Source organism: Mirounga angustirostris, unplaced genomic scaffold (assembly GCF_029215605.1).
Source record: "Mirounga angustirostris isolate CCGP_5_RB_7025 unplaced genomic scaffold, mMirAng1.0.hap1 SCAF_1, whole genome shotgun sequence".
Lineage (NCBI taxonomy): Eukaryota > Metazoa > Chordata > Mammalia > Carnivora > Phocidae > Mirounga > Mirounga angustirostris.
In genome coordinates this window covers 27,373,000-27,386,934 of record NW_026991709.1, presented here as the reverse complement: position 1 = coordinate 27,386,934, position 13,935 = coordinate 27,373,000, and the positions used below count along the sequence as shown (strand labels likewise).

At 36.7% G+C, this 13,935-nt stretch overlaps 1 protein-coding gene across 4 annotated transcripts in view; it reads left to right on the top strand.

The window, feature by feature from the left end:
* Positions 1 to 6,459: 6,459 nt before the first annotated feature.
* The window catches only part of LOC123863282 (uncharacterized), a 691,187-nt gene continuing 683,711 nt past the window's right edge, over positions 6,460 to 13,935 (top strand). For 2 of the 4 annotated variants that reach the window (XR_010407884.1, XM_064580041.1), the window contains exon 1: positions 6,460 to 6,799. Coding sequence is in view for 1 of the 4 variants with exons in the window: in XM_064580041.1 (XP_064436111.1) it covers positions 6,595 to 6,799 (205 nt within the window). In the remaining 3 variants the exon portion in view is untranslated. The remainder of the gene's footprint in view (positions 6,800 to 13,935) is intronic. The other 2 variants (XR_010407890.1, XR_008504970.2) reach the window with 1 other exon arrangement.

Below are 13,935 nucleotides of genomic sequence, written 5' to 3'. Positions count from 1 at the left end.
TGTATCAATTTCCTAATATAAAAATGTTTAACATGAAAATGACAGGTATGGGTTTGTATTAATAAAATGATAGTGTTGCCCACTCTTGTTTTAGAATTAAATGTTTCAGCTTCTTGGCCTTTTGGCTAAGATCAAGTGTAGAATTAAATGTTTCATTCTTTTCTTTACCTTCTTTGTCCGGTAACTACTGTGGGAATAAAAGTGAGAAGTATTATTTAACTTCTTATTTTATATATAAGAAATACACCTCAGAGTTTTGTCTGAAGTAAAGCGGGTAAAAACTTTAGGTACCAAATAATTGCTTGATTGTGTTTAAAGCTGAGTTAGTGATTAATTAAGAAGTTTCTGAGAACTTACTGTCTGGATGGCAGAATAAAGAGTATAATTCCTACAATGTAAGGTTTACAGTCTGGGATGAAATAATTTTATGAATAAACATTAGACTAATAATAAACATTAGAAGACTAATAAAAGACAATATTGAGTATAGATATTTATACACATGTATCCTTCATTGGCCCTGGTCCACCATTCCCAATTGCCCCAACCTTATAAATTCCTTGAACATGGGCTGGCAGTGAATAAATATCGTCCATTATTATATCGGGGGACTCAAAGAATATTTTTTAGGAAGGTAGAGTGCCTGTGCTTTTGAGACTCAAGAAACCTCAGCAGAAACCACACAGAAACACAGAATGTGAGAGTAGGAAGGGCCTCAGAGATCCCATTTTAGGGATCTGGACACCGTGACCAATAGCCCAGAGGTCTAGGTCCTTGTCCACAGCCTTAAACTCAGTGTAAGAGGCATCCTCAAACCCAGGCTTCTGTGTCTGACTGAGTGCTCCTTCTTAACAACAGTAACTTCAGATCTCTTGAAATACACCCAAATAGGCTGTGGTCATATACCCCCAAGAAAAGGCCACAACCAGACATGGCCAACCACAGACACAAGTCAAGCATGTAGTCATATATCCAATCACAGCATTTTACACAAATGTATGTATTCTATATAATCTATTTAAATGTTTCAATTATATACACTTAGGTAAATCTTATGCGTCAGGAAGGTGAGCTGTATTTTTACTCTGACTTGGTGAATTCCCAACACATCATTGCATAACTCTGAAAGTATGTATATGCATTACCCCCTTGCTACTTTAACTTCCCTGTGTTAAGAGAAGACAAAGAAAAAGAAAGTGGGTCATTTCACTTCATTGCAAGATGATGCTTATTGGGTTGTTGTATTTAAAACAGAACCTTCATTTTAATGAGTCTCTAATCCTGATAACCTTGTATACTTTTTAAATTTGTTCAGGATTATATTACACCAATTAAATCTTAAACTGGTACAGTACACTTTTAAAAGTATATTTGGTTCATATATCATCTCTTACCTATTTTTAGTTGCTGTGTTCTCACTCTGTCTTGATTTCAGAGAACTCAGATACAGTTGTATCATTTACCAAATCTCCAATAATCTGCATTTTGAGTGAACCCATCCATCACAGGAAATGCCCTTTCAAAATTGTATTGACTTGCAACTATCTGTACTAAGCTTTGTAAATCCTCACTAATATTTTTAATAAGTTTTAATTTTTTATGAACTGTTTTTAGTGGCCGTCTAGGATTTCAAATAATGTAGGGAGAACAAATGAGTTATGATGTGATTCTCAGGGCTAAGAAATGAACCAGATGCTTTTCAAGTTTCTCTCTATGGTGTGATCTCAAGCCAGATCATAAAAGCCTGAATCTTTTCAAAATGTTTCTGAAATTAAGAGCTCACATGATGGGCTGTACTTTTCCTATTGTAGCCCTCACCACACTTTACTGTACTGGCTTGATAATTGTTACTCTCTTGTAGGAGACTACAATCTATGACCTCAGGCCCACTTTTTACTGCTCTATCATTTGCATCTCTATCAAGCATATGTCCAGTATAAAACAAATTTTGTTGAATTAGTGAGGACTACTTTGACTAGTGGTAAGACTTCACCTATTTCGTTTGCATATTGGTTGGGACATAATGTTATTTGAATGGTACCATATTTACTAATGGAAAATAATAATAATACTTTGGGGTGCCTGGGTGGCTCAGTTGGTTGAGCACCCGACTCTTGATTTCAGCTCAGGTCATGATTTCAGGGTGGTGAGACTGAACCCCACGTCAGGCTCTGTGCTCAACAGGGAGTCTGCTTGAGGATTCTCTCTCTCCCTCTTCCTCTGCCACTCCCACCCCTCTCTATCTCTCTAAAATAAATAAATAAATCTTAAAAAGAAAGAAAATAATAATATTTTGTGTGCATTTTTTCAGACTTATTTTTTTTCTTTAAGATTTTATTTATTTATTTGAGAGAGAGAGAGAGAGAGAGAATGAGAGAGAGAGAGCACATGAGAGGGGGGAGGGTCAGAGGGAGAAGCAGACTCCCTGCTGAGCAGGGAGCCCGATGCGGGACTCGATCCCAGGACTCCAGGATCATGACCTGAGCCGAAGGCAGTCGCTTAACCAACTGAGCCACCCAGACGCCCCAGACTTATTTCTTGAGTTATCTAGAAGTGTCTGAAGCTATCTAGAGTGTCCAAAGGACAGAGTTAGCTAGCTCTACTATGAGGCAGATTGCTCAACAAAGCCTGCCTACGTAAGTTTCGAAGACCCTTTATGATACCAGGTGGCACATGCACTTCAGATTATATGCAAATCTATTCTATATATTCTATTTAAATTTATTTGTCTAAAAAATATTCATTACTATTTAATGTTAAGATTAATACCAGTACTGCATGTAATTTGCAAAAATGTATGGTAATTGGGGGAGCACTGCATTTTTTGTGACAAATACAAGTATGTGATTTTAAAAAAAAATTGAATGTTATTGTATAAGACCACCATCAAGATACATATAGAATGCCAAGAAAATGTGAAATGCTAAGTGGTGATGCACGAACACGTTTCCTCTTCATTGACGTAAATGCAGATGATGTAAACCATGCACTTTAAATCTGCATTTAAAATTCTAGAAATGCTAAGGAATGACAGATACAGAGAGGAACAGAATGGAATGGAGGAACCTACAGTACAGATGATATAGAAAGCCAATGAAAAAGTGAAATTTCCCAGTTCTCTGGGAAATTCCCCTAAATCAGTAGTGACAAGAGCTTGACTAGATTGTTAATGGGACAGCTTATTGGAAAATCGCTAGAGTGAGAGAAGCCAGCTGGAATATGGAGAGCCATGGAATCAGTAGCAACAATGGAAGCTAGAAGACTAGAGAACATTATCTCCAAGGAGTCATGGAAAATAATTGTTTATCTGGAATTGATTACTACCGAACCTTTAAAGAAGGACAAACTAGAGATTTTTGTAAACAACAATGGAGAGCATTTCACAGCAAATCTGCAGTAAATATGAAGTGATTTCAAAGGAAAGTCCAACACGCAAGGAGGAATAGCAATTAAATAAAATAGGAAATACCCGTGAGACAATTAGCCAACATTTACCATATGAAATAATCACATTTTATAATTGATGGATTAAAAATAAGAGAAATTAGTGTGGAACAACAAGAGACTCCAAGTTGAGAAATGACTAGTTAACATTAAAGCACTCTGGGTTCCTATACTTAGGAACAGTATAAAAAGATTACTTAGCTTTAGTATTTAAGTGAAATACATAGGTTACATTGTCTAAGAGAACAGCTAATAGAATAGAAACAATGTTTAAATAGCACAATGTGGAGGGGAAAAAAACTTGGATTTTAAATGAAGTGATTTAACTATTAAACATGCAAAATTATGATACAGACAGCAGAGGGCAGGGTATCCTTGATACTGTGTTGATAATTTCTTGAAATTGTAGAGCATGTCTGATGTTATCCCTGAAACCGTTATGTTTCTGTGTTGAGCCAGATATTAGAGATATTAGGTTTAAAAAAATACTGATGACACGATTTACTTTTTATTAAAAACAGAAATCTTGATATGACCTGCATAATATTAGGGCATAGCTTCTAGGCAAAGAAATGTACATATTATTAGTCTTTGGATTAAAGAAATCTATTGAATTTTGCTAATATATTTTGAGAGTCCTTCTCTTTTCCTTGAGAATAATTTTGAAGTTTCTTGGCCAAAGACGAGAAAGAAAAAAGTGCTTATAGAAAAGGATGGTGAGAGCCCCATTTCCCAGGTTAAAGATAACCCCTTAATAATGGCCAACATTATTTCTGGATGTGATTCTCTGGTTATATGTTTTCCTATCCTGTAAGAAACTTAAACATTCTTTAGGATTCTGAATTCCTCACAACATTTTTGTGATTTAGTGCAGATAAAAATTAGTTTTACATCCTGTTTTAATTGTGTTAATGTATAGGAAACATTGAAATGCTTCTTTCGGAATAAATGAGATGTTTTATCCTACTGCCATCTTTATATTATTATAATTAAAGTGTCAAGGTATAGCATGTAATTGGACTTTGGCGTTCTCTAATTAGTCACTTAGGATAGCCTAGGTTATCCTGTGGTAACAGGTGACCTAAAATACCGGTAACCAGTAGGAACAAAACTTTATTTTTCACTCATTCTCCATAGTCTCATGGGTTGGTCTAGTGCTGTTCCATGTTGTCTTCACTCTGGACCCCTGGTTGATGGAGCCCTGTCTTCTAGCACCAGAGTAAAGAGAAACTGGCAAATTATATTGGGTCTTAAATTTCTACTTGTAAGTCATACATGTCTCTTCTCACGTTTCACGAGTCATATGACAAAGTTTGACATCAGGAAGTGGGAGAGTATAATCCTTCCCAAGAGCTGAGCTGCAAATATTTAGAAAAAATAACACAATCTGTTACAGCGTCCTTAGGATATTAGAAATCTAGCTAAAATTTTAGTCAATCGGTTTGTGTAAACTACTTAAAACCAATAACTTGTGTTCTTCTAAATGTTCTTGTGATTTAGTCTTTATTTAGTCTTTGAGAAAACGTTTAGGAATCTAGTAAGTGGAATATTTAGAAATGGTGATTATTGATGGTAAGGAAAAAATTTTAAAGGTCCTGAAAACTGAAATTGTTAATAGGATTATGGGTTGCTTTCTTTTTCATGGTGATGGGCTGGTAAAGATTTGGAACTCTGGGTGTCTTCTTTACTATGTTCCTGGTGAAAGAAATTTTAGGTCCGTGAAAGATAGAAGGAAAAAAAACAAAGATATTTTTCTTTGCAAAAATAAATTGTAAGTCTTAGGAGACTACCTTAATGAAGACAGTGTTTTAAATCTACAAGGTAACTTTCTGAATTTTTACATATAAATTTCACAATAGCCCTGGTCAGTTAGCAGGTGATTATCAATGCCATTTTCCTATGAAAGATTCAGATTTAGAGAGAATGGCTCAAGGTCGGTTGACTGGGCCATAATAACTAAGATTGAGAGTTTAAATTTCTGACTCTTCTTTTTCCTATCTATAGATCATGTAACTTCTCAATTATTTTAGCAGTCTTACATAATCTTGATTCATTCTGTATTCGTGGATGCAGCTTTCGAGTAAATTCTGCTAAAGACCTTATTATTAAAAAATCAAATAACTGTCAGAGCTTGTTGATTATTTTTCAGTGCTACTTCATAACTACAGAAAAACTAAATATTGTTAAAATATCTTTTCCTTACAATTTTGAAATTTAAGCAATTTAAAATGAGTACAGCTATGTTTCCCAATATTGTTATACTTAGGAGACAAATTCACTCAGTGACAATAATTTTGAAATTAAGAAAAAAAATATTGAGGTCATAGAACTTGTTAAATATTTCTAAATTAGAAATGGGCCCCAAATCATCTCTTCCCCCCCCCCATTTTAAAAGGCCTAGTATTGCCCAGATTTCAGGCCTGCACATCTATCCTGACAAAATGTGGCTAAATCCCATTTTGTTTGGAAAGCTACCTACCTTGTTTATGCCTCCTGGGAATCCAACTCTTTTTGTCCACCAAATCACAGCAAGTGGCAATTCACGCCAAGTGGTCAGTTTCCTTTGAACAGGATTGTATAGAGAGCCAAAAGAATACTTGAGAAGGAGTGAACCCAGACTATGGAAGGAGAACCCCATTGATTTTATTTCCTCTATTGTATGACAGTTTAATTATGACAGGCACAGACTTAGTTTGAGTCTTGCTCTATGATCTCTAGGCCAAGGGTTGGCAAACCACAACCAGTGACCCACCACCTGTTTGGGTAACATGGCCACGTTCACTGGTTTGAGGACATGTTTTCACACTCTGCAGCAGAGTCGAATAGTTGTGCTGGACACCTTACGTCAGCAAATCCAGTATTTCCTCGCTAGCCCTTTAAGAAGTTTGTTGACCCCTGTTCTAGATGCACGATCTTGGCCAAGCTACCTAAATGTCTGTGCCTCACTTTTCTAATTATAAAATGTGAATAATCATCTTTACCAAATTGGGTTTATATGAGGATTAAATGAGTCACTCTGTATAAAAACTTGACATAGTGTTAGGATGGAGACGAAGTGCATCACAAAGACTGATAAAACCATAGTCATACCCAGAAAATATAAAATAACATGTATTTCCTCTCCACGTAGGAAAGAATTGGTAAAAACTCATGTCAGAGAATAAATCTCTGGTGTTTGGTGAAGGATCTGGATTCTTTTTGCGTTGTTTCATTTCTGCTCAGTCTCTTTTCTGTGTCCCATGTAATTCTAGCCTCCTGCAAGTCTTTTTCGGACTGTCACTTCTTGTAGCCAGCCCTTCTTTATTATTTGTGGAAAAATCTGCACGTCTACATCTGGAATTGCTCAAAGGTCACTGTAAGTATTGAGTCTTTATTAACGATTTGTTCCCTTCCAAAAAGCTTTCCAAAATGCCTGCAGCCAGGGTTAGAGCTCTGAGAGCTAGCTTCCTCTGTTTTCAGGGACTCACGGTTGTGCTCTTACTTGTCTTCTCAGTGGAGAAGAGAAAGGTTTTTTTCTGTTTGCTCTTAGGCAGGAAGACATCTCATGAATTAAAACAAGTCCTTTTTTGGGAAAAAGTAGTCCAGTCTGGTATGTTTATATATTCCTGATTGGGGCACATTAGGGGTTTTCTGTTTTATAACTGGAGGTCTAATATCAGACAAACTACAAAATATGTGAAAATATGTTTCTTCAGCTTTGCGATTTCCAATATTTCCTTAACCTACTGGTTTTCAGATTATAACTAAAAGATGCACAAATTCTAGGAAATTTAGCAAATATAGAAAACCGTAAGAGATAATTTAAAAATTTGCTCTAATCCTTTCCCTAAGTTGTGAAACTTCTTGACACACATTTATATTATACAATATTTTTATTCCTCTCTCTCTCTATATTATAATTTATATACTGATATGTCCTATCAGTGGTCTGCTTTATTGTATCTTGTATCTTGTTTTACTTGATATAATCCTATGTATAGCTTGCCATGTCATTAATTGAAACACAGTATTTTAGTCTGTGGAAATCCTGTAATTCATTTAAACACACTCATATTGGAAACTTTGGGACAGAGTAAATTGTTACAATTCTTCTAAAGGATAATTTATTAATATAATGCAAAATACTAAATTTAGGTACTCTTCAACATAGAAAATTGCATTTCTGTGAATTTACCCTAAGGGAATTGATAGGGCAAGCTCACTCAAATATGTGTACTGAAATGTTCATATTACAGTGGAAAATGGTGAATATAATTTTGCAGCCTCAATGTCCACCAGTAGAAGATGACATAAATAATTTATGGCACATACTTGCGTTGTGGAATGCAATGTGGTTAAAAGAGAAAGAACTCATTTTTACCTATGTACACTAAAATTGTTTATATTTTTAAGTGAAATAGAGCAAATTAAAGGAGAGTTTGTTTAGTAGATCTTAGTTTGGTAAATATATACATATACACCAATATAAAAATCTGGGAATGTATCCTTTCCAATATCAATAGTAGTTGTCTCTAAGTACTGGCATCATGGGTAACTGTTTCTTTTAAGTTCTTTCTTTGTGGCATTTGATCCTGATCCATGGTTACTTTTGTGAACAGGGAAGAAAGAAAGATAATTTCAAAAAGGAAAAAAAAAATATTAACTATGATACTCTTCACAAATCTATGTCAGTCTTTCACAATAGTTGAGAGTATATCAGAACTGAATTTTACTTTTTAGTGGAATCTTCATTTTTTTGTACCCACAAAACTTTGTAATTTGTAATTTATTCTACTTACAGTTCAAAGGTACTAGGAAAATATTTTTATGCAAAAATTGTTGGACTTATGGACCAATGGGGATATTAGGACTCCTCATATGGGATGGACAGTCCTATGGCTAGAAGTACATGCTTCTTCCTTTTGCTTGATATGATTTCTCCAGAAGTTTCTCAGTCCATGGGTTGAAGGAAGGTGATAAGGGGGAGACTGAGTAGGAGACCTCATATTCCCATTGTTAAGAACTCCTAGTACCAGGAGAGACGTTGTATGACTTTTCCCACTTCTTACCTATTTTTATTCTCCAGGTAAATAATGGGGCTAGGAAAGTGCATATATATTACTAAAATAAATCATTATTATGGCCCCAAGAAGTATTTATTGTCTCATTCCCGATTCATCTCTAAATAGCTTTTGGACTAATTCAAGTTCTAAAATTCAAACTAAATCCCATGCATCCTTGGTAAGAATTCCAAATTCTAGTTCTATGTTTTTGGACATGTGCATGTGTCTATATGTGTGTATATGTGTGTGTGCATAAAATATATGTCTGTGTCTATACATACACATATATATACATTTGATCTTCAGAAATGTTGTGAAGCTTATGTCAATATGCTCTCCCTGCTTCTAGTCACGTATCATGGTATTTCATAATATTTTAGGGAAAAATAGATGTCATTGTTTTCCTTTGCATTCCTCTTATTACTAGTATGGTTGAACATTGTTTTGCTTTGACTAGTTTACTTTACAATTTTGTTACAATTCTTGGCCCTTTCCTCTGTTAGAGCAGGAGTCGGCAGACTATGGGCTGCAGACCCATTCAGCCCCAATCTAGTTTTGTAAATAAAGTTTCACCAAGACACAAGCAGGCCCATCATTTATGTAGCCTATCATCTGTGTTTTTTTTCTTGCTACAGCAGCAGGGGTGAGTAGCTATGACAGAGATTGTATGGCCATCAAAGCCTAAAATATTTACTCTCTGATTTTTTACAGGAAGAGTGTAAGGGCTCCTCCTCATGTTTTAGAGGTCTAGTTTTTAGGACCCGCTTTTATCAATTTGAACAAGCTATTTATTTGGCAAGGATTTTAACTCTTGTTTGAAATATTTCTTGCAAATATTTTATTTCAAGTGACTTTCTTGCCTGATCAGGCCCTCAGATTTCCTCTTCTAAGGGATTCCTCTTCCCCCCTTCCCTCAGCCTCCCTGAGCCTGGGGTGCTGAATGACACATGCAGCGTTCATTAACTTAGAAGGGCTAATAGGCTATTGTCCTTTTTATGATGATTGTGGGTGGGCCCATTTTTTATCTGGCTTGTCACTTTCTCACCAGAATGTTCACAACCCTTCTTCTTGACCTAGATGTTAAGAAATATAATTTCTGAGAATCATTTAGGATCCTTCTATTTGTAACAAACCTTGATATCCTAGCTATGATAAAGTTTGATGCCATAATGCATTGTTTTATATGGACTCCTGGCTTTATTAAAAATAATTCCTTGGGGCGCCTAGGTGGCACAGTTGGTTAAGCAGCCGACTCTTGGTTTGGACTCAGGTCGTGATCTCAGAATCATGAGATGGAGCCCCATGTCAGGCTCTGTGCTCAGTAAGGAGTCTGCTTAGGATTCCCTCTCTCTTCCTTTCCCTCTACTCCTCCCCCTGCTCTCTTTTTCTCTCTCTCTCTCTCTCAAATAAATAAATAAATCTTAAAAAAGAATCCCTTATGTTTTATAACACTCTAAATCTTTCCTGAATGGTTTCACTCTTTTTTTTTTTACATGGTTTCATTCTTTCTCCTTTTTATTCATTTTTTTCCTCCATTTTTTCTGCTCCACTTATTATTTCCTGCTAGTGACAGCTTTTGTTCAATCTGTTTTCCGGGTTGTATCATTAGTTCTGAGGGAGTCTTTTATTTTATTTTATTTTTTAAATTAAGAGCCAATTAGATTGTTACGTGGCTTTTTAAAATACCTATTAGTCCCTAGGTATTTTTATACCTGAGGAAATGGATCAAACTCGTGCTTCCCAATTATACATAGGATATGATCCGATACTTTGACAAATATTTCTCCATCATGGTGATCAAATAATGTTACTGTGGCTTCTTTGTGTTTCCATATTATCTGAACATTAAACATACAAAAAGAGAGAAATAACTATACTCCACAACATTCAGTTTTCCTCTCCTTCCCTTCCGCCTCCATGTATATTTCCATCTCCCTTGTCTTTAGGGCAGGGTCATGTGTCTAACTGTGGTCTGTGGCTATGAGAGGAAGTGACATGTGTCACTTCAAGTCTGAGATATTTAAGCATGATTTTGAGTTCCTCTTGACCTGACAACATTGGGAGCCACAGGTTGAGATGGCAGAGCTATAGACAGTGAGGCCACTGATAGCCTGGTTCCCTGAGTGACTCTATGGAGGAGAGTTTCCGCATAACTTATACATTTACCTGAACAAGAAATTGACCTGTGTTATGATAAGCCATTTAGATTCTGTGGCTGATTTGTTATAATTATATAACCTCAACCATTCTCATCAACACGGAAATTAGTATTAGACATGGGGCTCTACTATAATTAAATACCTGGTATGTTCCTGAAAGGCAGTGGACAGACAGTGAGAAAAATGATTCTGGAGGAGACAAAGAAGAAAATGTATGTCATAGAGTGGGAAAACATTTGGTGAAACTACTGTAGGTCAGAACTTGGAAGGCAGATCCTGTGCTTAGGTAAATTTAGCTCCTGAGTAAGAGGTAAAAACAAAACCAGAGTAGTGTCTGCTGCCATTGGTTATACATGGCAAGGTATTACAAAAGTAAAGGTGAATTCAGGAAAGAACTGGCTGATTCACATGCAGGATTGAGAAGAATATGGATTCCTACAGTATTTGAAAAGCCAACTGCTTCTAGACCCAAACAGAACACAAAGAAAGTTTACGTTCAACAAAACCTTTCTGCTGAGGACAGTACTTAAGGCAGAGAAAGTTTTAAATGTGAGGTCTTCCTATCTGTTATTACAGATAAGCTTTAGGTAGCCACCATCAAATTGGCAGGAAAAGACAGGGGGTCAAGAAAACAAAGAACTACTGGAGATTTGAGAACTAGATATTTTATTTATTTTATTTTATTTATTTATTTTTAAAGATTTTATTTATTTATTCATGAGAGACAGAGAGAGGCAGAAGCAGAGGGAGAAGCAGGCTTCCCGCTGAGCAGGGATCCCAATGTGGGGCTCGATCCCAGGACTCTGGGATCATGACCTGAGCCGAAGGCAGACGCTTAACGACTGAGCCACCCAGGCACCCCGAGAACTAGATATTTTATTTTTATTTATTTATTTTTAAAGATTTATTTATTTGACAGAGACATAGCTAGAGAGGGAACGCAAGCAGGGGCAGTGGGAGAGGGAGAAGCAGGCTTCCCACTGAGCAGGGAGCGGATGTGGGGCTCGATCCCAGGATCCTGGGATCATGACCTGAGCTGAAGGCAGATGCTTAACCAACTGAGCCACCCAGGCGCCCTGAGAACTAGGTATTTTAAAGCTTGGGTGTGGTTACTACACGTGGAAATGACTGGAAACAAATGGAGAAGAAGCCTCTTAAGTATTTGAGAGAAATGTACTGCTAAAGAAATCACGAGCCTGGACGAATGACACCTTTGTATGAAGCTGAAAATGGCCTCTGTGTACACAACCTCATGTGAGCAAGGAGGCCAAGGAAGCCCTGAGGACACTTATTTTCACATACAGTCAGAGAAGGGAATGGGACTAACAAAGAACTTGTCGTAGGGTGGAGACTCAAGTCACACACCGGTAGGGAGCCCTCCCTGTGTGCTCAGCAGGACCTTGAGCTTCTGATTGTGTCCCATTTGTCTTCTTTCTAAAAGTGAGTGTATTATTGTAATTATCCTGACCCGGTCACACCTCTGTGGATTGAGTGCGTGCGTGTGTATGCTTTCATGTGTGTATGTGTGTAGGAGCAGGTAATTTGGCTTTTATAGTCATAGATCTCCAAGCCAAGAGAAGCCACATAGGAGCTTGAACTTTATCTAGATGGTCTGGACTGGATGGACTGCAGGCTGTCTCCTTGGGGAGCTGCTGAGCATGTGTTATGTGTGGGAAGAAGAGGGAACTGAATATTTAGTGAATTGAAGGTGATAGAGATTACTAGTCCCTACCATAATTGATTGTTTTCCCTGTGCTTGATAATTTCCCAACATCCCTTGGAGTTTATGCCAATGAGCTGTGAACAGAAAGGATGTGCTTTTCCTAAGAGTGGCTGAGTTCTCTCAGCTCTTTCTCCCCTTGCTTTGGCAAATGCTGAAGCCCTGGGTAAGATCAGTCTACTCAGGTCAGACTTACACTGTGTGCAAGGAGAGAACTTTGTGCTAAGCCATTGAGATCTGGAGTTAATCTTTTTTTTTTTTTTTTTTTTTTTTTTTTTAAATCAATTTGACAAAGGTTTTCTAGCTGGAAAACTTACCTGGGGTTGTTTCCCCTAAACATTGGTGTAGATCACTTAATTAAGAAAGTAAAAGCTGCCCAGAACAAAAAACTATCTAATATAGTTTTGAGCTGAGAGAAAGCTAAAAGCTCCCATGCAGCAAATTCTGACCCCCCCAACTGGATTTCATGCCCCTGACAATTGTTCCTAAATCATGGGAGGTCAATTATTTGATTCTAAATGCATCCAATTTTTAACATTTTAGCCACCCTAGAAGACTAATTAATACTGTATGTCTTTTCTTTTTAGTACAAGGTATTGGTTTCCACCTATAATTATGGACAGGTAGAAAGCTACCTAGCACGTGACTTAATTAGGCTGGTCTCATTTTCTAAGTTAATTTATTTTTACTTAAGGACACCAGAGTAATTTGTTAAATATTTTATAAGAATCTGAACGAGCAGCCGTGTTTACATTAGGGAAATAAAGCATTCGCTTATTAAAAAGGTTCAAAGGACATAAATCTGCTGTTTACGCCAACAGAAATTGTGTGCAGGTTTAATGTGTGATGAGGAGTCAAGAACCTGGTACGTGAGACTGCACCAGAACATTTATTTTTCCGCTTAATTCTTGGTACAAAGTTTTAACAAAAGGAAATGAGAAGACTAAGCATAGATGGTGTGCATAAAGGGGAACTTGGGAAACTGAAGCAGTTTTAAAGAACAATGAGAAACAAATTCAATGGGTAAAACTCAACTTGAATGGGCTTCTTAGGAAATACACAGACATATCACTTTCATTTACATAAATTCTCATTTCTCAATGTTATATGTAACAATGTAGCGATGGTCAAATTTCCATATTAGGGAGTTAAAATGTGCACATGAAATTGCCTGAATAAGAATTTCCCCAAGGTTTTTAAGTTTCATTTGCTATTATGGAGTCTTCTTTTCTTGCTTAAACTCAGCTCTTACTTTAGAGTCCATCTTTCATCTCACTCAAGCAGACTCAGATCTATTCAACCTGCCCACAAATATAAGACAGATGGAAATAAATAACCCACTAGAAAATCCACTTGACGTGAGTAGTGCAGTTTACGTCTTAAAGGACTGGAAATGGGTCTGACTTTGAAGTCAATGAAGGAATGTCTGACACTTAGAGAAAATACATCTTTTTTTCCCCCCTCCCTATTGAGCCAGAGATTGCTGGCCTTCAAGCTCCATGTAACAGTGAGGTCTCTGATGCTGCATTTGCAAGGTTGAGGTTTCTAAGAAAACAATGTTTACTACAAT